Source organism: Lynx rufus, unplaced genomic scaffold, assembly GCF_022079265.1.
Source record: "Lynx rufus isolate CCGP_SWC_20201006 ecotype Redwood Valley unplaced genomic scaffold, mLynRuf1.p SCAF_36, whole genome shotgun sequence".
In the NCBI taxonomy this organism is placed as follows: domain Eukaryota; kingdom Metazoa; phylum Chordata; class Mammalia; order Carnivora; family Felidae; genus Lynx; species Lynx rufus.
This window is the reverse complement of record NW_025814852.1, coordinates 1460215-1485465: the sequence shown is the minus strand read 5'-3', so window position 1 is coordinate 1485465 and position 25251 is coordinate 1460215. Positions and strand designations below refer to the sequence as shown.

General features: G+C 59.8%; 1 protein-coding gene across 2 annotated transcripts; it reads left to right on the top strand.

Moving 5' to 3' along the window:
• The first annotated feature begins 6276 nt into the window (after positions 1-6276).
• UBAC1 (UBA domain containing 1) lies at positions 6277-24761 on the top strand. 2 transcript variants are annotated; one of them, XM_047093808.1, is made up of 11 exons: positions 6277-6486; positions 10051-10171; positions 11088-11161; positions 15590-15697; positions 16577-16679; positions 16953-17061; positions 17161-17202; positions 17720-17942; positions 20666-20752; positions 21519-21657; positions 24152-24761. In XM_047093808.1, exons 1-11 carry the CDS (start codon positions 6349-6351, stop codon positions 24265-24267), a joined length of 1260 nt encoding a protein of 419 aa, XP_046949764.1. In that variant the 5' UTR covers positions 6277-6348; the 3' UTR covers positions 24268-24761. The 2 variants fall into 2 exon arrangements, with proteins under 2 accessions (XP_046949764.1, XP_046949765.1); XM_047093809.1 differs by lacking the exon at positions 17161-17202 and having other exon boundaries at positions 6283-6486.
• The last annotated feature ends 490 nt before the right edge of the window (positions 24762-25251 follow it).

Genomic DNA, 25251 nt, shown 5'->3' with positions numbered 1-25251 from the left:
GTCACTGCACGTTCCACAAATGCCATTTCAGCAAAGAGCACACAGCCTTCCGGAAACCAAGCCTCTGGAGGCCCCGGCCGCTCAGATTCTCTGTGACAAGATCCCAAGGACAGTTGAAGACCTCGGGTTATGGTAAAGCCCCTCTGTTCCCCGGGGTCAGTGCTGCCTCCTGTGCGCACAGCGCTGTCCTCCTATCAGAGCACGCTTCCGGCACCGGCTGGGGGCTCCCTCTGGGGAGCCGAGAGAAGCTTCCCCGCCCCATACGATCTCCCCTTTAATCCCATCGCTGGGGCCCACGGGGCGCCATCTCGGCTGTCAGCAGAGGACACTGTGGACCCCTGGAGGTCAAGACCGCATCTCTTACACATCCTCTCTAGCACTGTTCTGGAAAAGTGAGGCACGATGTAATTCCCCAAGAGGGGTTCTCTTGGGGGCCACACTTTGTAAGGACGTGTTATTTCCAGAGTAAACCTATGTCACAGGTCCCTCCGATCGATGCTTCATCCATTCATTCTTCATTCGTGGGAACAAGAACGAGGTCGACTGCAGCTCTCCCGGGAGCCCTGTGCTGGGGCTGGGGTCCAGGATGCAGTAATCCCTGCCACTGAGGAGGGACAGGCAGAAGCAAACACAGGGAAATGGGAAGACCTGAACTCTGACCCAGGGGACTGAGTCCGGGGATGCACAGAGGGTCCCGGCTCATGCCTGGCAGGGGCAGCCGGGGTGGGCTTTGCAGCAGAGGGATGTTCGAGTTGAGTCTCGGGGGTCACGGGGGCAGGATAAGCTGAGGCAGGGGCTTTGTGGGTGCAGAGCGTGAGCAAGGCTAGGCGGGGGTGGGGGTGGGGACAGGCCTGGGAGGTGCAGGGCTGGGCCTCCTGGATGGCCGACCCGAGGCCAGGCTGAGGAGTGGCCCCCAGTCTGTAGGATGGCCTCGGTGGGGGCCTTCGGGGTCTCTCCGGAGACAGGCTGGGGCTAGGGAGGCCGGCGCTGGAGACAGCACTGAGGCGCAGGGAAGGGATGGGGTTTGAGGAGGGCCCTTCCCCTCTACCATCAGCCCATCTCTGAAAAGGAGTCCCTTCTCATACGAACAACTATGGAAGGGAGCCATGGCATCCGATTTTCCACTTAAACACGTATTTAGTGAATTGCTACGGTTTATTGGGCTTTCGGAATGGCCTGTAATTGCATCGAGTGGTAGAAATCACACCCGGAGGGCGCTCCCGGGGAAGCTGCTGGGTGTTACCACTAGTCCCTCTGCTACTGGGAACAGAAGATCCAAACTTCAGGGCAGTGGGTCCCGATGCTCTGTCTCGCCAGACCCTGAGGCATCAGCGAGGGGGCGAGCACCCCGGCTCTGGCGCTGGGTGAACCTGGGTCCAATCCTGGCTCCAGACCCCATTTCACAGATGGGCAGTTGAGGCCCAGAGTGCCTTGCCTAAGATCACTCGGTGTCAGGATTTGAACTGCTATCTGTCTGGCTCCTGGGAGAAGCTTCCCACCCCCTCAGCTGGCTCACGGTTGGAGACACCGTTGTGGCCCCACGCATGCAGAGTGCCTGCAGAAGCTCGGTGCACCTGCTTATAGACTGTAAAGTGCCCAGGGGAGGGGCAGGGGGTACAGTATGTTCACTGCTGTTCAGCCATGTTCCCATGGGCTGACTGCGTGTCTGGATGAGTGGTGGGAAGGCCTGGCACCCCCACCCGGTCCCCTACAGGGCAGGGACTGGCTCCCTGGGACTGTTTGTGGGTGACCGGAAAGTCACTGCCGTTTCATTGTTTCAGGGCCTGGAAAATTACTATTCGTGACAGCAAGCTTAAAAATGAAATAATAAGTCTGTCCTTTTAAAAAGCAAATTGTGACACTGGAATATTCATGAGCTGTGACTTCACGGGAATGGCAGCAGCCGGGAGATTATCATTCGGTTAAGTCAGCAGCAGAGGAATTTAGGGAAATGCACTTGTCACTCTGAGGAAACGAGTGATTAATACTTTTCCTGTTTGCGGGGCCCCTTAACGGGCGAATTTTTAATGTCATAATTAATTAACCTTGGGACCACTCCTATCTGTCAGGCTCCTGAGGCCTCGGCTCCCCAAGGGCAGGGTGCGGCCGGCTTGGTACATGCCCCCCACTCATGGGTGCCCGTGACCCATGGGGGGCTGTGTAGGGTCCCCTCCAAGCTCACGCCCACCCAGCACCTCAGAATGGCTTCATTTGGCAACAGGGTCTTTGCAGATGTGATGAGTTAAGGGTCTAGAGATGATGTCATCCTGGATTTAGGGTGGGCCCTGAATCCCGTGACAGGTGGGCGCCCTCCAAGAGACGGAGAGACAGAGGCACGGAGAGGAGGGAGATTTGGGACACAGGGAGCCGGCCCAGCGCGTCTCCAAGCCAAAGGACACCAGGGATTTCTGGGATCACCGGCAGCTGACCTGCGACAGACGCACTCCCCCGACAGCCTCAGAGGGGACCAGCCCTGCCCACACCCGTGGCTTCCAGAGCTGGATGAGAGTAGATTCCGGTTGTTTGAAGCCCCCTGCCTTGTGAGACTTTGTTCTGGTGACCCCCGGCCACTCCCACACTCAGTGACCTTGGGGGGCGGGGCTGGGGGGCAGCTGAGAGAGGCCAGGGCCCGCCTGGGGCTACATCCTGAGAACCAGGAGCCCCAGCCACCCACCCCAGGCACTGGCAGTGGGGCCGTGTGCTGGCTTTTGATTGAACAGGATACATGACCAGATGCCTGCCTCTCTGGTCCTGGGGTCTCCCGCTGAAAGGTGTTGGCCCAGAGCTGTGCTTTTCCAACTGGGCTCCCCAAGGCACCCACAGGGGTGGTGGGGCTGTTTCCTCTTGTCGGGTGCCTCAGTTTCCCCCCAATCACTTCCTCCTCCCTCTTGCTGTCTGGAGAGCTCTTAGTCACTCATTAGGGCCCGTTCCCACTACCCTCGAAGGAGGTGTTGGCCCAGCCGCTGTGCCCAGGCAGGCTCCCGGCAGGGGCGCTGAGAGGACAGGGGCTGGCGCCTGCCCGCGGCTCACCCGCAGGCCTGCAGGACCAGGACCACAGCTCGCCCCTGCCCTCTAGTGGCCGCCGGGAGGCACCGCTGGCAGCCGCTGCCGGGAGGCTCGGGATCCCCCGCAGGGTGGATGCCCCTCCCCGCCGGGCTCGAGGCCCCCTTGGCCGGGAGACCCTCTGCAGCCCTTACGGCCTAGCCACTGCCTGCCCAGGGTCCCGGAGCTGCGTCTCAGCCGGCGTCAGCGGGGGAGGGGGGGGCCATGGGAAGGGAGGTCGTCCCCTCGGCACCTCCCAGGGCGGCTCCGCTCTTCGCGGGCCCTCCGGGGTCCGGGGCCACGGCTGCCCCGCCGCATTCAGGGAAACCCTCGGCTCTGCCCGCTCGACCTTGGGCCCTGGGCCTGCCACGTTCAGACCAGCAGCACCTCCCGGAGCCGGCGGCCACCTTATTCCTGCCGCACTTCCGGCACCTGAAGAGGCTCCCGGTGCACAGTAGGTACGAAATACGCGCCTGCCGGGCACCCAGGCAGGTGCGCAGGCAGAGGCTGCGATGAGTGGCAGGCGCAACGTGCTTTAGGGACCTGCGTCTCTTGGGAGGGGGAGGCAGGCGTTAGGCGAGGGGAGAAGCAGAGCCGGCTGCGGGCAGGCCGGTGGGGGGGGGGGGGAGGGGTGTGTCCAGGGCTGCGTGGGATGCCGGGTCCTTACACCCAGGAGCGCGAGCTGTCACCTTGCAAGGCAGCAGGGCTGGCGGCTGACTGCTCCCCAAAGCTGGGTGGCAGGTGCTTCCTCTCTGGATGCACACGTGTCCTCATTCTCACGTAGGAGAGGAAACGGGGGCTCAGACAGGGAGGAACCCGCTGAGGTCTCTGGGGACAGCGTGGCCCCCTCACCGCAGGGAATCCCAGGACAGCACCTCGTCCCTGCTCCCAGTGGACTGCCGGGAAGCAGAGCCCGGGAGGAGGAGCCCCAGACCCAGGTCCTCTGGGGCGTCTAGTACTCTTCTCCTGAATTCCTATGAGAAGAGTTACTGTTTACCGACTGCTTCTTTAGGTCTGTCTCCTCGGAAACAGATCACTCAGGACACCCGTTCTGCAGGGGGTTATGCCCGCGTGACGGGGTTAGGGTGAGCGGTGCCCAAAGTGCTGAGGGGTGGCTCAGGGCAGGCACAGTCAGGGTGGTCTTCCTGGAGGAAGGCGGGGCCCTGAGGCCAGGAGCTGGTAGGTGAGCAGGGAGACTCTGTGGATGGAGGGTGCTAGGCACATGGCCAGGCTTGGCTGATTCGGCTGATAAAGGTACAGTGAACCGCTTTTCGAGAGTTGATTGCTGACATACGACAGGAAGGCCCCCTGGGCCCTCGTCCCGCACACGCGAAAGGCCTGTGGCGCCAACAGGAGCTGGGCCGAGCGGTACCGCGTAGCCCCTCGCAGACAGTGGCCGAGCCGGTGTGCGGTGTCAGAGGTGTGCGCCCCGCCATGACTCCCTCCAGTTCATGCCCGCATGTTCTCCTTCTTGAAACCCCCCCTTTTGGATCTCATGGTGCCTCGCCCTTAGAACTTTCTGGTACCATTCTTCTGTTTCCTTGGTGGGCTCCTCTCTGCACAGGGGGGCGGGGTGAGCACCACCGTCGTTTTGGCTCCTGTGGACGAGCCGGCGGCTGCCCTTCCTTGTCTCCAGCCGGGCCTGTCCGCTGGACCTCAGCCCTGCGCACTCAACTGCCTTCTGGCCCAGGCCCCTCGGACGTCCCCTGATGTCCAGGACTCCTCGTGCAGAGCAGAGCTCAACACCTCTGCCGCCCACCCTCTCCTGCTCCCTCGGGTGCTGGCACCGAGGTGCGCCCTGTCACGCACGCTGGTGGCACTCATGGGATCCCCGATTTTGCTCTCCCCAATACCTGCCCTCCGTCAGATGCATTTCCAACTGCCACCGCCTCCACGGTCTTGGTTCAGATGCTTCGCATCACCCTCTGGAAGGATGCCGTAGCTTTCTCCCGCGTCCAGGCTGGCTCCTGTCCTCCTCCCTAGCCCCACCAGAGGGTGGTGACCATCCACACTGCAGCCCCCACGGCCTCCGATGAAGGCCACTTGCTGTAGCGCCCCTTCCTGTGGCCTGGCCCCACTGGGCGCCTCCAGCCTCCTTCCCTCCCCTCGCCGCCACTGCCTCCCAGCCGAGCAGAGAGCCCGCTGGTTTGTTCATGTCCCGACTCATGGAGGCAATCACTAAACGCTAACAGGACAAACGAAATTCGGGCATGGTCAGAGTGATTGTGGGGGAGAATGAGAACATGGGTACAAAGCGGCACGGGGACAGTAAACGTCCGAAGGGGACAGATGTGGGGACCACGGCCCTATTAAGGCTGTCGGCCTCCTGAGCATGAACAGGGGAGCTGTGTGGCGTTCATCTCTGCTCGGTAAAGGTTCTCTGAATGGACCAGATCATACGTGGTCTAGGTCTGGCCCAAACCGCAGCACCCACATCTGTCGTTGTCACAGGAAACGTGCGGGGGGGGGGGGGGGGAGGACAGTTGCTACAAGTGCCCGCCTGCGGCTCTGCCCCCTAGTGGAGGCCGCTCAGGGTTGTCTGACGCGGAAGGTTCGGGGGAGGCCGGGAACCCGGGCTGCCGCTGCCTGGCTGCGGACCACACTCTGAGAAGTTGACCCAGAGCAGTACAGTCCAGAAAAACACAACAGCTGCCACATGTGCAATTAAAACTGTGGGTAGGCTCCGCTTTAAGAGAAACAGGAGAAATCAATTTCAACATACCTTACATAACCCGATACACCTAGACTGTTATCTCATATAACCGTCTATAATCAATGACTTATGGTCAATACAAAGACAACAGGGAGTATTTTTCATTCCTTTTCCCTGCGGACTCTCGGAGACCTGCTGTGTATTTTTCACTAAGAGCGCATCTCAGAACTGATCACCAAACTCGACCGTCCCGCGTGCCTGCGGCCCGGAGCTGCGAAGTGCAAGGAAGCTGTGTGGGACGGAGGCGGCAGCAAGAGAACTACACCTCCCGGCATGCCCGGGCGCTCCCTCTGACGCACTTCCTGCGCGGCGCCGGGCGCGCCGGGGCTACGGGAGAACCACATCTCCCGGTAGGCTCCGGGCGCGCGCTGTGACGCACTTCCGGCGCGGCGGGGACAGCGCGCCCCCGGCGGCCCGGCGGCGGGAGCGAGGCGACCGCTCGGCCCGCGGCAAGTGACGGGCGGCCGGCCGAGGGGGAGCCGGGGCGGGGCGGCGGCGGCCGGCGAGGGAGCGCGCGGGCGGCCTAGCCCCGCCCCGGTGACCTTCACGGCCCGGGCGGCGGGCGCAGGCCGGGCGGCGGCGGCGGCGGCGCGATGTTCGTGCAGGAGGAGAAGATTTTCGCGGGCAAGGTGCTGCGGCTGCACATCTGCGCGTCCGACGGCGCCGAGTGGCTGGAGGAGGCGACCGAGGACACCTCGGTGGAGAAGCTCAAGGAGCGCTGCCTCAAGCACGTAAGTCCGGGCCGCGGCCGCCCCCTTCCTTAGCCGCCCCCTTCCCGACCCCCCAACCCCTACACCTTCCCGACGCCCTCCCCGGCCCGGGCTCCGGGCCGAGCGCTTCACGATCAACTCCTGCTGCAGCCCGAGGAGCGCGGGGCAGGCCGGGAAACTGAGGCAGGAAAGGTGAAGTCGCCGTGCGGAGCAGGGCCTCGTGGTTTTCCATCATTTGTGCTCGCTTTGCGCTTGGGGTGAGGCTCTTGGTTTTTAGCCGGGGCCCGAGGAAGAGGGATCCGCCGTGAAGAGGTGGCTTCCCTTCCCTGCGGGGCGGGCGACCTGGAGCTGTTTCCCGCTGGCTGGCATGGGGTCTGGCTCTGGCCGCTTGAGCCTCCGAGCTGGAGTCCCTGAAATGGGGCCGCTGCCAGACTCGTCCCCGAGCCCCTGCTTTGCCGTGGCCTTTGCATCCATTCGGCGGGTGGGTCCAGGAGAAGAGTCTCCTCGCTGAAAAAGCCACTTTTTAACGGTCAGTTCATGTGAAATACCCCTGTATAGTTGGCTCCTTAGTTTGCTAAATTTTGGAAGCAGTTCTTGCTGGCCGTGTCTCTGTAAACTCCTCCACTCAGGCAGGCTGGGACACCTGACTCCCGCTGCCCTTGGCCCGTGCGGTGTTTTCTTGTCAGGGTTTAGGTTAGTCTTCTGGTGCGGATTCCATGTAGTAAATTACACGTTTGTACTGTGGCGAGCGTCCTCTCCAAGGACAAACTTCCAGTTACTGTAGGAACTACTCACGAAGATACTTTTGAGTCACTTGGGAGTGAGGGTCTGTGGAGCTGTTTTGTGACTGGCCAAGGCAGGCAGGCATTCTGGTTTCCAGAGCAGATCCCTTTCTGGAACACGCTGGATGTCAGTTACGATGCGGTCCTGGCCTCACATCCAGGAGGGGGCCAGTCGGGTGTTTTCGCCATCTAGAAACCCCCCGGACAGCAGGCTAGTAGGCTGGGGGCTCCGCGAGCGTGCAGGCTGTTAGAGCCAGGCCCTGTTTGCTTGTCGAGTCGTGTACGTTTATGTAAAAAAAATTTTTTTTTAACGTTTTTTACTCATTTTTGAGAGGCGGAGAGAGACAGAGTATGAGTGGGGGAGGGGCAGAGAGAGAGGGAGACACAGAATCCGAAGCAGCTCCAGGCTCTGAGCGGTCAGCACAGAGCCCGACGCCGGGCTCGAACTCACGAACCACGAGATCATGACCTGAGCCTAAGTCGGACGCTCAACTGGCTGAGTCACCCAGGCGCCCCGAGTCCTGTACGTTCAAAACAAAAGCCAAAAACCTCCCCGACTTGCTGTTCCCCCTTCCTCCCCCCAGCCCACCCAGGACAGGAGCTCCTCGAGGGCTGGGTCTGTGTTCACATGTCCAGAGCCAGGCTCTCTGTGCTCAGAACAAACCTGTGGGTTAATGGACTGTCAATTCAGAACTGCCCGGACTTGGAGCGACACCTGCTGAGTCAGGCAGGGAGAAGTCGGTGGGTAAATCGGGGTGGCATTTGACTTAACTCACTAATTTACATAGCTATCATAATATTAGTTTATGAAGGGGAACAGGAAGTGAGAACTGTTGGACTGATCCGCAGTTGCTTGCTAATGAATTTCAGGAGCTCTTGGGGTTCATTAGGCAGCCAATTTGAATAAGATGCTAATTACCACGTTCCTGATATTTATTATTCCAGTCGGGATTGAGGTGTGTCGTTGGGGATTTTTCTGGCACTCTCCTACTTTAAATTGAGATTTTGTTCCACTCTGCAGTCTCTCCAGGTGTGGGGGAGCCACGTAGATCACGGGACTCGAGAGCTGAGTGGTCGGGAAGTAATCCCCCCTCCGTGCCCGTCCTGTTCTGTAGGCAGGACGCGCCATCTCGAGCCGGTCAGAATGCAGTAGTTAGCGACGAGTATTCTCAAGTTGTGTACTTGAACGTCACCCGGGAAACCATCGCCTGAGTGTCGTACTGCAGCAGGCAGTGAGGCTCAGCCCGCCCGGGCTTCTGTTTCTCCTTCCCAATCTTCCCCTGGTGCACACTCAGGCTGGCGCAATGTTTCCCTTCCTCCTCGAAGGGGATGCTGTGGGTTTCTCCCCCCCCCAGTGGTACTCCTGGGAGCGTGTTGCTTTATTAATGAGGAGCAGAGTTCTTGCCATAACTCTTAAAGAACCCGATGAGCTCTGTAGCTTTTCTTTTCTTTCCACATCAGTTGGGGTCTCTTGTGAAATTGTCACTGCGTGACATGGTACCTGTTAATATGGCTATGAGATCACATGACGGTGTGTCTTGGGATGACCCAGGAGGTCACGTCACGTGTAGGAGGAACGGCCTCTTCACCCTTCTGGGGAGGAAGCAGCTTCAGCGGGTGTCAGCGCCCGGCTCCCGTGATGGGCTCCGCTGGGGCCGGCCTGCTGCCGAATCTTCGCTTGCTCGGAGCGTCTGTGCCGAGAACAAAGGAGCAGGATGAAGTCACGGTGTGTGCGGATGACTCACGCTTGTGTGGTGCTCCTGGCACGCCGTGGACAGGTTGCACAGTACAGTCTTCTCAGGGACCACATGAGGGTTGTTTTGGAGAATTGTGTTTCACAGACTGTATTCTGAACTTGTCAGATCAGCTAGCCTGCGAATTTCAGAGTTAGAAGGAGCACACCCAGTATTTCTGGGAGCAGAGCCAGAGTCGAATTCAAGGCAAGTGGGGGGAGGGTGGCATCTGCTCTCATAGATGCAGGAGCGGATCTTGCTATTGGCTGGGCCCTTCTTTGCCCCCTTCATCCTTGCCCGTCGATGTGAGTGCACAACAGCCCCCCTGAAGCCAGAGTGTTCCGGCTGTTGCCACGACCTTCTCCTGCCTGGACTTCAGTGTCCCCCCACCCCTGCCCCGGTGCCATGTTCTGGGGCGCCTGGGGCCCTGGCCAGTGAGTCACAACTGCGTGCCAGTCGGCCAGTCCCCTTTGGCCGCCCAGGAGGGGCCCCACCCGGGCACCTGCAGCTTGCTTCGGGATCTGTGTGGTGGTCCCGTGCTGAGCACAAGCCAAGGGCCGAGTGAAGGCTGGTTGTTCTCCTCTCGGGGTTTTGCAGGCTTTTCAGTGGTCAGGGCCCTGTTTCTACTGTCCGCGGACTCGCCTTCTCTCGTCACCGTCTCCCAGCCCCTTCCGTGCGTCTGGAAGACAGAAAAAGTACACAAATCATACTTAGGTTTTTAGGTTTTCAGGTAACGGTGGACCTGCTATTTTCATTTTAAAATGTTGCTCCAGATCTTTGCAGACTAGGGAAGCGATTCAGGTTGCCACTAATTGCCAGCAGGGTATTTTATGTCAAGCCGTGAACCTATTTCAGGAGTACTTACTGGGTTGGTGGACAGATTGCTGCCCTAGGGATCAGATGTTGTGGCCTTTTGTTTGGCTTCCGCCATTGATGAGAATTCTTTGACTTTGCGCTCTGACTTTTTAGCTAGTAGCTAGTACATTCCTGCTGTGGTTTGAGGGTCAGGTCCCGTATTGTTACCATTATGATTTGTTTTCTATTTTGAAATATATGATTCTTCCCCCCAGTGTGCTCATGGGAGCTTAGAAGACCCCAAAAGTGTGACCCATCACAAATTAATACACGCTGCTTCGGAGAGGGTACTGAGTGATGCCAAAACAATCTTGGAAGAGAACATCCAAGACCAAGGTAGGGGCCTCACGGGGCAGCGGGGGGAGCCGCGGCACCTGTGGGAACGGGGGACCTGAGAGGCAAAGCACCCTCGACATCCGCATCTGCGTTCCGGGCTGGGACCTGCGTTCCGGGCTGGGACCGGCCGAGAACACTGGGTCCACTGAAAGGATTTTATTTTCCCTTTGGTACAACAAAGTACGCATTGTGGGACGTTTGTGACAAACAGCACAGACCGAAATGGAACGGGCAGCATCCATCTGAGAAACCAGCCGTGAACCTCGTTTCTAATTCTGTTTCTGAGCAAACCCAGGGTCTGCAGGGCTGCTCCCGGCTGTATCGTGCGGCCGGACCCCAGGGCGCCGGTGTCCTGGGATGACACTCCTGCTACAGACACGTCCGTCCCGTCGCTTAGGCTTTGCGTCCGAAGCGTGTGGGGAGAAACCTTTGGTTTTCTAGATGTCATTCAAAGGGTGGTTTTAATTCTGGGATTCTCTTAAATAATCCGTTTCGGAAGTACTGTTCCCAGACCTCCGTGCAGTGTGGGGGTCAGGCTGGGGACCAGGCGGGAGCTGCCAGCCGCGCGGCCCGCGGCCCCCCTCCCCCCCGGCACGCCCCGGGTTTAGCTCTGAGGGTGGAGACCGGCCCCCCAGCCTCCGAGAGCGGAGCCCGTTGAAACAGGAGCATTTTGTGAGGTTTCCACCCGTTCTTGGCACAGTTGTGAGGGCCGTGCTGTGTGTGACCCCCAGCCGGGGTCCCGCCGGGCCAGGGGACCCGCACGCGCACGGGGGGGCGAAGGGGCTCATGTGAGCGCTCGGCTTGGGGGGCACCCGGAGGGCGCCCCTGCTCCTGTGTCCTCGGGTCCTCTGGCGCCCGTTCTGCCATTTCACGGATAAGGGAGGTAACCGGCTTGATAGACGTGTTTCCTTTCCAGATGTCTTACTGTTGATAAAAAAGCGTGCCCCGAGTCCGCTGCCCAAGATGGCCGACGTGTCCGCAGAAGAAAAGGTGAGTCTCAGAGTTGGGAATCGGACGCCTTTGTCAGCAGGAGGCCCCCCCGCTGAAGCCCGCGGCCTGACACGGTTCTGGATACCGGCCGCTCGCAGACCCAGCGCGTCCCACGGTCACAGTCACGGGGCTTCTCTGTCGTGGCGGAGCCTCTCCTGGTCGCTGGCCGCGTGGCTGGCACTCCGCCCCCGGGGCCACCCGTCCGCCCTGATCTCCGGGAGCGCCCACCTTCCTCTCCCCGGGTGGCACCCGGAGCACGGGGAAGGGGTGGCAGGCACACACTTGGGCCCCCGTCCCAGGAGCGCAGGGTCGTGCTCGGGAAGTTCCTGGAGAAGCGGGGGGCCTTCCACACCTGCGCCCAGGTGCAAAACGCTGCCGTTGGAAAGGGGCTGCCGTACTAATTTCACAACTTTTCCTCGCTTGTCTTGGGGACAGAGTTTCTTACTCATGCTCCGAAATGCTAGGGAGGGCGTTCACCCCCGAGAAAGCAGGCCAGACTCCGTGAGCCGTGGGCCTCTGAGCAGTGAGCTATCTCAGGGTCTCCTCTGGGACAGGCGGCACAGGGGGAGTGCCTGGGGGCTTATCTGTGGCCACACCTGGCCACAGCACTGGCATGGAGATGGGCCAGCCGCCCCCCCCCCCCCCATCTCCGGGAGACAGAACCGGGCCCGCCCCTGCCTGTCCTGGAGAACTGCCTGGGCGGAACGCGGTTCTCCGGTTACAGTGCGAGCCCTTGGTAACCAGCGTAGACGATGGGGTTCCCACCGCCACGGCGGCTCTGGGTAACTTGCGGCTGCGGACCTCACGCGGCAGTTCACCTTGTCTGCGCACATGTTTGCAAAACAAAACATCGTAAGACGTTAATGCTTGTTTCTGTGAATTATTATTAATTTTAAGTGAAAGTAACATGCGTTTCCGAAGGCAAATAATGGTACTGGTCTCTCAATAAAAATCAGCATCTCCCTCTCCCACCGGAGTCACGCACCCTAAAGGCAACATCTTTAACTCATTTCGCTCTTCCTTCAGTGATTCTCTTCCTGATAGATAAACAGCACGCATAATTTATTATTTCTTAGAATATCAGCTTTAGATTCTTCGGCTTCTTGGTGTTTGGTGTGTTAGATCATAGCCCTGGTTGTCTGCACGCTGGTTGAAGATTTCAGGATTTCCATTAGGATTAGTGTATACATGTTGTTTTCTGTTAGGAGTTGAAGGGTACTAAGATTATCCTTTTTTTTTTTTTTTTTTAAATGTTTTTGAGAGAGCGAGAAAGAATGTGAGTGAGGGAGGGACAGAGAGAGAGAGAGAGAGAGAGACAGAACTCGAAGCAGGCTCCAGGCTCTGAGTTGTCAGCACAGAGCCCGACGTGGGGCTTGAACCCACAGACCGTGAGATCATGACCTGAGCTGAAGTCAGACGCTTAACCAACTGAGCCACCCAGGCACCCCTAAGACTATCCTTTTTTATACAACTTTCTCCTGGAACCCACAATTGTCTCCTCCCTTTTCTTTTCCTTTGTTTTTTTTTTTTTTTTTTTAATTTTTTTTTTCAACGTTTTTTATTTATTTTTGGGACAGAGCGAGACAGAGCATGAACGGGGGAGGGGCAGAGAGAGAGGGAGACACAGAATCGGAAACAGGCTCCAGGCTCTGGGCCATCAGCCCAGAGCCCGATGCGGGGCTCGAACCCACGGACCGTGAGATCATGACCTGGCTGAAGTCGGACGCTCAACCGACTGCGCCACCCAGGCGCCCCTGTTTTTTTTTTTAACACATTTATTTTTGAGAGAGAGAGACAGAGTGCAAGCAGGGGAGGGGCAGAGAGAGAGTGAGACACAGAATCTGAAGCAGGATCCAGGCTCCGAGCCGTCAGCACAGAGCCCGACACGGGGCTCGAATTCACAAACTGCGAGATCACGATCTAAGCCAAAGTCGGACGCCCAACCGACTGAGCCACCCAGGCGCCCCTCCTTCTTTTGTTTTCTGTAGGGTTATTGCTAAGTTTTTCAAATTCTTTGCCCGGATTAATAAATCTCTCTGAAAACAGGGTCACATGTGTGAGGCCATCTGCCAGCTCCTGCAGCTCCTGGAAACGTCCCTCCAGCTCCTTCCAGCCGCGTCCCTCTGCCTCAGTGGCTTCTAGGCTTTCCCATCTCGCCCCCCGTGTCCGAGCTTCTGAATCTTGTATATCCGTACGCTCTTTGCTGCCGCCTGCCTCATAACCACAGACAACAGCTTGAGACAGCACACAGCTCACAGGTCTGTGGGTCAGTGGTCTGGGTGGGCTCAGCTGGGCCCTGCCTTCGGCTCTCAGGTCTAAATCAAGGTGCGGCCGGTGTGCGTTCCTCTTTGGAGGCTCTGGGGAAGGGTCTGCTTTGGGTGCGTTCTGTTGGTTGTCGGTTCCTACCACTAACAGGCCGGGGTCCTGTTTTCTTGCTTGGTCAGTCAGGGCCGCCACATTGCTTGCCTCACGGTCCCCTGCATCTTCAGAGCCAGTGACAGAATTTCTCACGCGTTGACTCTCCCTCTGGCCAGAAAGAGCACTTTGCTTTTGAAGGGATTGCCTGATTAGGTCAGGCCCACCAAGGCGGGGGGGCGTTTCCTTTAAAGTTGACTGTGCCATAGCCTGACCTTATCCCACAACAAAATCCATCCTACTCACAGCCCCTGGGACTGTGCAGGTGTGTTGCAGGAGTGTGATCTTAGGGCCCGACTCGGAGTCCACCTGCAGAATCAGAGATCTTGCAGCTGACTTGTCTGGTGGAGCCTGGCTTCCCTTAGCATCTGGGAAGGGAAAGGAGTCTTGCGGCCTTGCCCTCCAGCGTTCGGTGGCTTTGGTGAGCACCACCTGTGTGCGTGCACTGCACGATGAAGGTGCTGGGCCCAGTGTCCGGGGTTGCCATGTGGCCGGCAGCGGCTGGTCGGTCCTGACTTGTCCCCTGTCCCTGCTCTGCTTCCTGTCCCCTCCCCTCCCCCTGGGGTCTTCTAGCACCCCTCCCCCCCCCCCCAGCCCCAAGGCTCTTGAGGGCTTTGGAAGTTCATGATCTGCGTTGATGCAGATCCCGCCCCTGGCACATAGAGTCAGAGGTTCTTGGGTTTTCGTTCCAGAAGTTTTTCTGGATTGTTCTTGGACAGTGCCCTCCCCTCGTTTTCTCTCCCTCTTTCCGGAGTTCCTGTTGGTTGGATGTTGGCGATTTCCTGGGCATCTTTCCCTGACTGCTATGGCCTGTTTATCTGGTGGTGGTCTTTTACGTTTCCCAGCGGTGTCTCCGACGGTGATGGCCTCCTGCTGCGCCCCCATCTCCAAGGGTTTTCTGGCGTGAAATCCTTTTCCTCTCGTCGTCTCCTTCACACTTCCTTACTTGCCCATTCTCATTCGGGTCTCTGTCCCTCGTGTTGGAGGCTTTCCTCACGCCCCGGGGCCTCCTCGGCTGCCGTGTCTCCAAGAGGCACCAGGGGCTCACCGGCTGCTCTCTGTGCCCACGGTCGCGCCTGTGGGGCCCAGACTCGGCCCTGTTCCCTCCTTCCACGGGGGTGTGTCTCCTGCCGGGGGTCCTTGAAGCCGAGTAGCGCAGGGACTGGGTCTCGTCCAGGGTTAGGACGGGGCCCCCTTTTCCGGCTGCTGAGCCCGGGCTCCCTGGCTCCGGGGCTCCCCGGGTCTGCCCTCTCCAAGGCGGTTGCTGGCCGAGCAGGGTGGTAGAGGGCCACTGTCTTTGGCCTCGGCCGCTCACTCCCAACCTGGGCGCTTCCCTCCGGCTCTGGCGTCGGCCCGGCCTGGTTTCTGGCTGGACTCCTGCCGCGCATGCTCGGCTGACCCCCGTCTGTTTTCCGTCTTGGAGGAACAGTCTCTGTCGCTCTGGTTCTCTGTGTTGGAGTCGCTGCCATCTGGTGCGGATGTGCTGTTGTGTCGGGCGCTCCGGCACAGCCACGGCCTCCTTGTGGCCACGAGACACCGTGTCTGCCTTCCCTCCTGCCCTGCCGCCCTCTGGTTATGACAGGCAGGAATCGTGTCCCCAGAGAGCATCACGTCTTCTGTCCCCGAGGACGCGCACAGAACCCGCAGGGACCCTCTGCCGAGGCGAGAGCGGCGCCCGCCCCCTCGGGAAAGGCGCTCTCCCTGCTGGAGCCTGTGTTCCGGCTGATGCGGCCTTGCCTTTTCTTGCTCTCGTGTTCATTTTGGACTTCCTTTTTCTTTTTAATGTTTGTTCGTTTTTGAGAGGGAGAACATGCGCACGTGTGAGGGAGGGGCAGAGAGAGAGGGAGACAATCCCAAGCAGGCTCCTCACGGTCCGCGTAGAGCCTCACGCGGGGCTTGAAGTCATGGACCGTGAGATCCTGACCTGAGCCAAAATCAGGGGTTGAGGCTTAACCGACTGAGCCCCCCAGGCGCCCTATTCGTTTCAGACTTTCTGATTACTTTTCTGTGTAGAAAAAACAGGAAGAGAAAGCCCCGGATAGAGAAGCTATATTCCGGGCCACCGCCAACCTGCCCTCCTACAACATGGACCGGGCCGAGGTCCAGACCAACATCAGAGACGTGAGTGCCCGCCATGGGCCACGCCACGTGCTCCTCACGCCTGCGTGGGGGCCGTGCTTGGGGAAGTGGGGGGAAGGACAAACAGGAGTTCTGTGTGCGTTTTTGCAGCTTCTCCGTAGACCTTAAACGATTTCAAAATAAAAAGGTTAAGAAGACATTGGAAAGTGGGACCGCAAAGGTAGATGCTACCAGAAAATACTAGAGTTTTGCCCGAAGTTTGGTAAAAACTGGTAGAGAGAAATCTGGACCCTTAGTAATTTTGGATGCGAAGTCCTGAGCTAGAAAAGCAGGGTGTGTCCGGTGTCCCATGGAGCGGTCCCAGCAGGGTGCACCGTGCCCCGCGGACTGGGACCGCGTGGCCACCCGCTCTGAGAGTGCCACCACGGCCCTGCTCACCTCAGCAGCAGAGTGTGCCATCGCACTCTGCACGCCTGCCCCGGCCCGCACGCGGTTTGCCCCGTGCGTGTCCTTCCTGCGGCGTCGGAGGCCCGTCGTGGGAACGAGCGGTGGCCGGCCCCTGTGTCGCCCATGGGACCGGGGACCCACCCGTAGAGGGTTCTGATCGAGTTCCCAGCAGCCTTCTTCCTGGTGAGAGCCCGAGGCCTGTGCGGGGGGCCCGACGGGTCAGGCTGCTCTCTTCCCCTTCCGTGCCGGGTGCTTTCTGCGTCGGCCCAGGGGCTGAGCGGTGTCGCCCGTCCGACACCTCCCTGCCCGGCACAGGGTCCTGCCAGTCCGGTCTCCCCGCCTCTGGTGTTGCGGAAGCGGCAGCAGCATAGTTGGGACTGGGATGTGGGGTCTAGGGCCCAGGAGCGCGGTTACACCTCCAGGCGGGTCTCGGGCACGTGAAGCAGTTAAGAGCCTTTTTCTCCTTTCCCGCAGTTCCAGACGGAACTCCGGAAGATCCTGGTGTCTCTCATCGAGGTGGCACAGAAGTTGTTAGCGCTGAACCCGGATGCGGTCGAGCTGTTCAAGAAGGCGAACGGTACGAGCAAGCCCGGGTTGGCCGCGATCTTGCACTTGGACCCGCCGTGGGCCCCGCGGCGCCCGTTCACTGGCCACGGCCCCAGGGTCACACGGTGGGGACGAAGAATGCTTTATGTTTGTGCTTTCAGTTGACGCGGGCTCCTGTCCACACGGGTGCCGGCCGAGGCACCGTGTGGATTTGCTGAGGATTCGGGGGGTTGGCACGCACCTGGGACCCCGGGCCCCCCGCGCTGTCCCGGCCCTCACGGGTCGCCCCGTCTCTCGCCCACAGCGATGCTGGACGAAGAGGAGGACGGGCGAGTGGACGAGGCAGCCCTGCGGCAGCTCACGGAGATGGGCTTCCCGGAGAGCAGGGCCGCCAAGGCCCTGCGGCTGAACCAGTACGTGTGGGCCACCTCCTCCCCTTGCTGCCGATGCTGTGGGTTCCCCTGGGGTGACGTCCTCCGTCCCAAACTCTCTGATTGAACCGTTTCTGATAGATGTGAGTTTTTAAAGAGAAATCCTGCACGCACATCCCCGAGGTAAGCTAGTGGGGCACCTCCATTGTCTCAGGACAGTGTGATGTGGCCTCGCCCTCGCTGGGGACGGGCCAGGGTGGCCGGGTCCTCCCGGGCCGTCATTGCCAGCGCTGCGTGGAAGCCTGCCTGTGGCAGGGACGTGGTGGCCCGGAGCCGTGTCCTCTTAAGCAGCCTCCTACGCCTGTCCCGCCGCAGCCATTTGCCTTTGCGTCCACACTCAGCTCTGAAACGAGCACCTTGACAGCCAGAGGACGGTCGGGGGGGGGCTCTGCTCTTGGCCTTGGACCTAAAAGTCTCACGTTCTTCATGAGCTTATGTCCCTTGCTTAGTGAATGGGTCTCTGTGCTGTGGCCAGGGTCTTAGGGGGTTTCGGGGCCAGGGCCACGGCCTCTCCCAAGGGGTCCCCAGCTCCTGCCGGAGAAGTCACTAAAGCCAGAGAACCTTCCGTGGGATGTGAAGGAGGTGGGAGGCCCTCGATGATTGGCCTGGGCCATCTGGAAAGTCTCTTGTCACCTTTCAGCATGTCGGTGCCTCAGGCCATGGAGTGGTTGATCGAACACGCAGAAGACCCGACCATCGACACGCCTCTTCCGGGCCAGGCCTCTCCGGGAGGGGCCGAGGCCGCCCCTGAGGCTGCCTCCGAGGCGGCCGGGACTAGCACGGGAGACGAGGAGCCCAGAGATGAGCTAACAGAGATCTTCAAGAAGATCCGGAGGAAAAGGGAGTTCCGGGCTGACGCTCGGGTACGTGCTCCGGGGCCTGGACACCACCCGGCAGGGTTGGCGTTTGTCCACGTGGGGCTGCACCGTGTGGAGGAAGCTGGACCTGGTGAGGGGCTTATCGTCAGGCCCAGGTTCGGTTTTCACTTGTCCTCACGTGAATCCAGGTGGCTGTTTTTCCTCCAAATATTCCTCCAAATATTCATTTGTCACCTGAAAACTCACGACGGTCCTGTCCACGTTCCCGCCGTGAGTGAGCCGTGGGCTTGGGCGGGGACGCTGCCCGGAGACCAGAGGCTGGGGCGCCGCAGGACTGTCTGTGGACGGGGAGGCGGTCAGGCTCTGACCACCTGGTCATGGTGTCTGCGGGATGTCAGGACCCGAGGCCTGGGCCATCTCGGGCTGCACTTGGCCGGCTGACGTTCGTGTCTGGTGTGGCTGCCCTCCACTGTCGCCTCCTCCTGGGTGCTTTTGTGGCTCCCTGTTCTCCACTGTTCGGTCGTTTGACCAGGGTCGTGATTTCCCCTTGGATGTTTTCTGTGCTTTAAGACTGCGGTTTTCTTTCGGATTATAGATGGGTCATTTCGAGATGTTAGGGCTCTGAGTCCGTGAGTTCCTGACTTGGCTTGGGGTGCCGTGTCGTCCGTGTGGGCTCACCCGCGGGCTCGTGGGATGCCCACCCTAGCCTACCCTGCACCTGTTTCCCTGGGTCGAGCGGCACCTCTCGCCAGGGGCCCGGTTCGCGCTGACTGCACGTGGTGTGAGCCCTGGCTCTGGGGGCCGACCGCTCCCCGCACGGGGGCCGGTGCGGTTCTGACTCCTCTTCCCTCTGGGGGTGCAGACCCCTTCCAGGGTGCCGGGTTTAGGTGCAGACCCCTTCCAGGGTGCCGGGTTTAGGTGCAGACCCCTTCCAGGGTGCCGGGTTTAGGTGCAGACCCCTTCCAGGGTGCCGGGTGTAAGCTCCAGCTCGTCGTCTCATATGGACCCAAGGCCCACGTCCTGTCTGCATGTGCACGTTAGACCCTGACCCCCAGGCCCTGCTAATGCCCCTGCCCCCTCCCAGGCTAGTTTGCTGTTTTGTCTGCTTTCTTGTGAGCTCAGCTACAGCTGAACCCGTAGCTGGTGTTTCTAGAGCCTGGTCTGGGTGCCGGGCTGAGCCCCATGGAGGCCGTGTTCCTGGAGGGTGCTCTGTGCTCCTCCAGGCTCCGGACTTCCCTGGAGAGTGGTCTCACGTTGTCCTCGTCGGGCACACCACTGCTCAGCCGGTGGTCTTTGCTGCCCTCTCAACCTCGTGACGCTGAGTGACACCTGAGGTGCTCTTCTCCCAAGACGCATGCCTGTGCCAGGCCTTGCTGTCCCCTCTTTGTGGTAGACGTTCTGTGACAATTGTTGCAAAAGGCTGACCCAGGACATCATCATCTCCCACCCTTTGATTCCACGCCATTTGAAAGAATAGTCTGGAAGGACGGGAGTGTTGGTGTGGCTCCCAGGAGGTCTGGATCAGGGAGCAGGGCTTAGACTGGAGACCAAGACGGACTTTTTGCGGTCTCTTCCCCTCCCCCCACGCCAACGCCAGCTGCGGGGGGACAGTGCGTGCGGTGCGTGGGGCAGGCAGAGCCCGGGTCTTGGGGCCTGTGAGCGCGTGGACCCCTGGCAGGCGGGCTGGGGGCGTGACCCCAGAGTCCCCGTGCGGAAGGACTGGGCCATGGTTTCTCTAGGCTGAGCTGGGAGTGAGTGAAAGGAGAGGAAGGTTTTTATTGACGTTCACAGGAAGGTCTCCGTGTTCTTGAATTTAGTGGGAGGTCCCGGTGATTTTACGTGACCCGGGGGTCAACTACCACATGGTGCGTTCTTCTCCTAGGATTTGCGGGGGGACCCCCACCCCCGCCAGCCCTGGGGTTAGGAGCTGCTTCGGGAAAGGAAAGGAAGTGGGTCATCTCACAGATGCTTTCTCGTGAGCTCACTGGACACCGTTTGGCCCCAGGGAAGCGTCTTTCTGGCTGCCGCCCCGGCTGACTTCCTTTCCTACCGGGTGCTCTCTGAGACACCTGTCGGGCCGGTCCAGCCTGGGCATGGCCGCCAGCACCCACACCCCGGTGTGTGGCGAGGTAGAGTGGTTAACACGGAAAAGTCTACCAGGAAGAAGACGGGGACCCAGTTCACAAGAGAGTGGTTTCATCTCCAGACAATTAACTTGATGAAATCTTTTACCTTTTTTTTTTCTTTAAAAAGTTGACCCTTTTGGAGATTGCACAATAAAAGTCAAGGGTAAAGTGAAGGATGTAACGTGTTCTGTGGTTTTTGTCCTGAAATCGTACACCTCTCATCCCCAGGATGTTGAACGTTGGGTTGTTGTTCGCTCTGCGAATTCTCAAACGTTCATGTTTACAGTTTATATTTTGTTAAATGTAAGATGTTTGAAGTTAACTTTAGTATCATTTTTTAAGAGATAAGATGTTTCCCGCAAGTGAGCAGGATATTTTTCTCCCCACCTCAGTCGGGTTTGCTTCCCTCATGGTCTCTCCCTCACCCTTTCGTTCTGGGGACCGGGGCCCCTGCAGAGAGCTCACGGTGGTGGTGGAGACCTTTCTGGCCACACACGGGACAGACCTAAAAGGGTCTGATGCTGGTGTGGCCTGCCCGTGGCGTGTTGGTCAGCGGGCTTCCCCGCGTGGATCTGGGCCAGACGGCCTGGCTCCCTGGTCCTCAGCGAGCGTGTGCTGAGTGGCCTGTGGGTTCTCCTTCAGGCCGTCATTTCCCTGATGGAGATGGGATTCGACGAGAAGGAAGTGATAGACGCCCTCAGAGTGAACAACAACCAGCAGAACGCCGCCGTGAGTACCGCCACGCGTCCTCGTGCCAGCGACGCTCTCCCCTCGCCCGCCTCACGTGCATCAGGCTCCTGTCCCAGGCGGTCCGTTCTTTCCGAGGGAGACGAGAGGGTAGATGGAGTCACAGTATAACGTGTTTTGCATACTGAGAAAGTTCTGGGCCTTGTTTTTTTTCTTTTCTGTTTCTTTCTTTCATTCTTTTTTATTTTTTTAAGTTTGCATGTTAATTTTGAGACAGAGAGAGAGCAGGGGAGGGGCAGAGAGAGAGGTAGAGAGAGAATCCCAGGCAAGCTTCATGCTGTCAGCACAGAGCCCGACGTGGGGAACGAACCCACGAAGCTGCGAGATCATGACCTGAACAGAAGCCAAGAGTCAGGCACTTAACTGACTGAGCCCCCCAGGCGCCCCGGGGTCTGTCTTTGTACGACCCCGTGCGTTCCTTGGCACGCATGTGAGTCGTTAGTTGGCTGAGCTGACCTGGGACGGGTCCCAGGCTGTGGACCCACGACAGCTGCCCGAGGAGGGCGTGGTGGTGGGGCGGGGACTTCCGGGGATGCAGCCTGGGGGTTCCATGCCTCTCTTCATTCTCCTCCCAGCGCCCCGCGCGGGTCCTGCCGAGAAGTCCCAGGCGCGTGTGTCTGAACCGCCGTGCTGGATCTGCCGGCCGTGCCGACATCGGAGCCCCCCGGCCTGGGCGCCTCCCTGGGGGCAGCCGCTGCCGGTGGGGGCTCAGGAGCGGCTAACGTGTGTGTGACTTTTGCGTCCGCAGTGCGAGTGGCTGCTGGGAGACCGGAAGCCCTCCCCCGAGGAGCTGGACAAGGGCATCGACCCCGGCAGCCCCCTCTTTCAAGCCATCCTGGATAATCCAGTGGTGCAGCTGGGCCTGACCAACCCTAAGACGTTACTAGGTACGAGGGCTTCCCCGGGGGCGGGCCCCGCCACACCGCGTGGATGTCACCGAGTGACACCGATATCCCTGTCACCTTCGGGGAGCTCCTGCCGGAGTCACGGCGGGGCCCGGCGGCCGGGCTCTGGCCGTGGTGTGGTGGCCTCCCGCGCAGACGACTTGGACGAGCTGTGGGCGCCAGAGTGGCCCGTCCAGGTTGAGGAGAGCGCGGGCAGCGCCCCGCGGGCCGGGGCCAGGTGTGCGGGAGACATTGGCCTCTGCTCTTTCTGGTCGCGAGGGCTTTCTCTGGCCCCCCGTCTGACCGTGAAACAGCCTGCGTCTGGAAGCGCGTATGGTTTTTGTGACTCGCAGAATAGTAACGAAACTAAGAACGACACATCCTTTTAGCTTCAGGGGATGGGATGGAAAGAGCCTGGGGACGCCCGGTGGCCGGGTCGGTTAAGCCTCTGACTCTTGATTTCAACTCAGGCCACGATCCCAGTTTGTGAGTTCGAGCCCCACGTCGGTCTCTGTGCCGACAGCACAGAACCTGCTTGGGATTCTCCCTCTCTCTGCCCCTCCCCCACTCGTTCTCTTTCTCGCTTTCTCTCTCTCAAATCAATAAACTGAAAAAGGCACCACCAACAGTGTGGAATTCTAGGCCCTGCGGGTCCTCCGGTCCCCTCCCCCACCCCAGGAGCGGGCCTTCATCGTCCCGTGGGCCCCTCGGGGGCAGCGTGCCTGTGTCTGTGCCCGAGCCCCACCCCCCATCACCCGCGTCTGCCAGCTGCTTTGATGTCACCTCCACCTTGGGGCTTGGTCAGGGCTCATCCTGTGTCCACACCTTCCCCTTTGTCTCTCGTCGCACGTGCAGACGTCCTGTTCGCGCTCCTGTTCTGGACAGGTGTTTCTTTGGGACGTTGGCAGGTGCGAGTCTGGTAGGAGACCGTCCTCGCTCTGATAGATGTCCGTCCTTGCCGTCTGTCCCAGCCAGCCCCTGGGGCCCCGCGTCGTTTACCCCTGTCCCCAGGACGGCTCTAGGTGCCAGGAGGCGGCGGGTGGGGTGCCCAGCACGTTCACGGAGCAGCCGGTCCTTCCTCAACTGACCCCATGCTGTGTGCTTCCTCGAGTTCGCCTGGACGCCCTGCCGTCCTTCTGGGCTCCCTGTCTGATACTCGTGACTGGTTTCCGGAGGGTGCCCATCAGGGGTCCCCCGGTGGTTTTAAGGGCTGGGAGGGCTGTCAGGTCACACAAGCAAGTGACTAAGTCAGACTTTCTTGCTACACCGCGGTCCCGTGTGGCCCTGAAGCGCCATGAGCAGACAGGGTAAGTGCGCTCCCCGAGGCTGGTGCGCGTGGGGCCGCTCCGCACTTCCGCGTGTGCTGACGGGTGAGGCCGGAGGGAGGACGGCACTTTCCAGACGTGTGTGATGCCTGCAGCCTGTGAACTCACACGGCCAGGGTTTGCGGGGGACAGCCGTGTGCTGGGAGACACCTTCTGTCAGATTTTATTTGTAAGTCGTTTCTACACCCGACGTGGGGCTCAAACCACAACCCTGGGATGAGGGGTTCCTGCTGAGCTGCCCAGGCGCCCCTCACTCACATTTTTAATGCTCGGGTTTTTTTGTTGTTCTTTTAAAAATGTTTTAGGGGTGCCTGGGTGGCGCAGTCGGTTAAGCGTCCGACTTCAGCCAGGTCACGATCTCGCGGTCCGGGAGTTCGAGCCCCGCGTCAGGCTCTGGGCTGATGGCTCGGAGCCTGGAGCCTGTTTCCAATTCTGTGTCTCCCTCTCTCTCTGCCCCTCCCCCGTTCATGCTCTGTCTCTCTCTGTCCCAAAAATAAATAAACGTTGAAAAAAAAAATTAAAAAAAAAAAATAAAAATGTTTTAAATGTTGATATTTATTTTGAGAGAGAGTGCGTGTGCGGACAGGGGAGGGGCAGAGAGAGAGGCAGACACAGAATCCCAAGCAGGCTCCAGGCTGTCAGCACAGAGCCTGACACGGGGCTCAAACTCACAAACCGGGAGATCATGACCTGAGTCAAAGTCAAGTCGGACACTTAACCGACTGAGCCGCACAGGTGGCCCCGCGTCCGGTTTTTTTAACTCATTTCCTGAACACTGAACGTTCTCATTTTCCCAATCAGATATCGTTAAGTTTGCAACAGTGTTTTTATGTCTTTTCTGCATCTGATTATTTTCCCAGGATAGGGTTGGAATTGGAATTACTGAGTCACAGGCTGCGACTATTTTTAAGATCGCGGATAGCCGTTGCCAGATTGCTTTCCAGAATCGGTGCGCCAGCAAGCACACGGGCACGCCGCCTGCCCGCCCGGGGCTGGAGACGCGGGTGCCCCGATGGGCTGAGCAGATCAGACGTTGCCGGGGGCTTGTTGGGGAGGGGTGACCCGGGTACTCACGGCTCCCCCTTTAAGGGCCGGTTGAGAGGCAAGTCCGTGGTACTTGACTGCGTGCCGAGAGCTGTGTCTCAGCCGGCCTCGCCGTGTTCTCCCCGCAGCGTTTGAGGACATGCTGGAAAACCCACTGAACAGCACCCAGTGGATGAACGATCCGGAGACGGGGCCGGTCATGCTGCAGATCTCCAGGATCTTCCAGACCCTGAACCGCACGTAGGCGCAAGTGCGGCCGCTCCCCTGCACGGCTCCAGCACCTGTCCGGGAGCCGGGGCGGCCCCAGCCACCGCCCTCTTCTACCCGCCAGCCTGCCAGCCAGCCGCGGAAGAGCGTGGAGACCCCTCGGTGCCAGTGCCGCAGGCTGGTGGGGAGGGGGAGGCTCGCCGGACCCCGCCCTCCGCACCCTACCCCGGGTCGTCGGGGCTCGGGGGCCCTTCTCCGGCTTTGATCTTCTGCTTAAACACTCGTGTGATGGCAGCGTGCACGGCCGGCCGCATCTCCAGCCTCCAACAGTGTTTACAGGCGTGGATGCCCCGGGAGGGGTCCCCTCCCTCCACGGTGTCCCTCTGGGCTCTGGAAACGCTCTTTGACCCGACCCGCAGGCGCTGCTTGTCACTTGGAAGAAGGCATGTTTCGACCCAAAGTGTGAAGTCAGTACTAACTTATGTAGAGGAAATCACAGATGATTTTTCTTTAATAAATAAATTCCCTTTTTGCTATTGTCATAGTGTGACTTTAGCGCCAGAGAGGGGCTTGTGCGCTCCCGACAAAGCACGCCCGCCGCGCCTGTCCCGCTCCGGGCAGTCGCTGCCCCCTCGGCGTGGCGGGCTGCCCGGGCTCGCGTCCTGGGGGCAGAACGGCGGTTCCGACTGAAGCGGACGGTCTGTATGGGCCCGGCGAGCGCTCCCAGGCCTCCGAGGGCGGACCGGATGCCCGTGGGGCTGCCTTTCCTTTGTAAACGTTACTCGCGTTGCAAAATGAGAAAATGGGTTAGCGCTCTGCTTTTTTTTTCAATGCTGCTCGTTACTTACTGCTTGACGCATTTTTCACATGTTTTTCTGAACTCGTCTTTGCGGCGGCCCCACCTGCCTGGGCCCAGACCGGGGTGCGCTCGGCTGTCGGCTGCGCGGGCTGGGGGCCGCCTCGCTGCCCCCGGGCCTCCGCCGCTCGCCCGCCCCGCTCAGCTGAGCACAGGTGTCGTAAG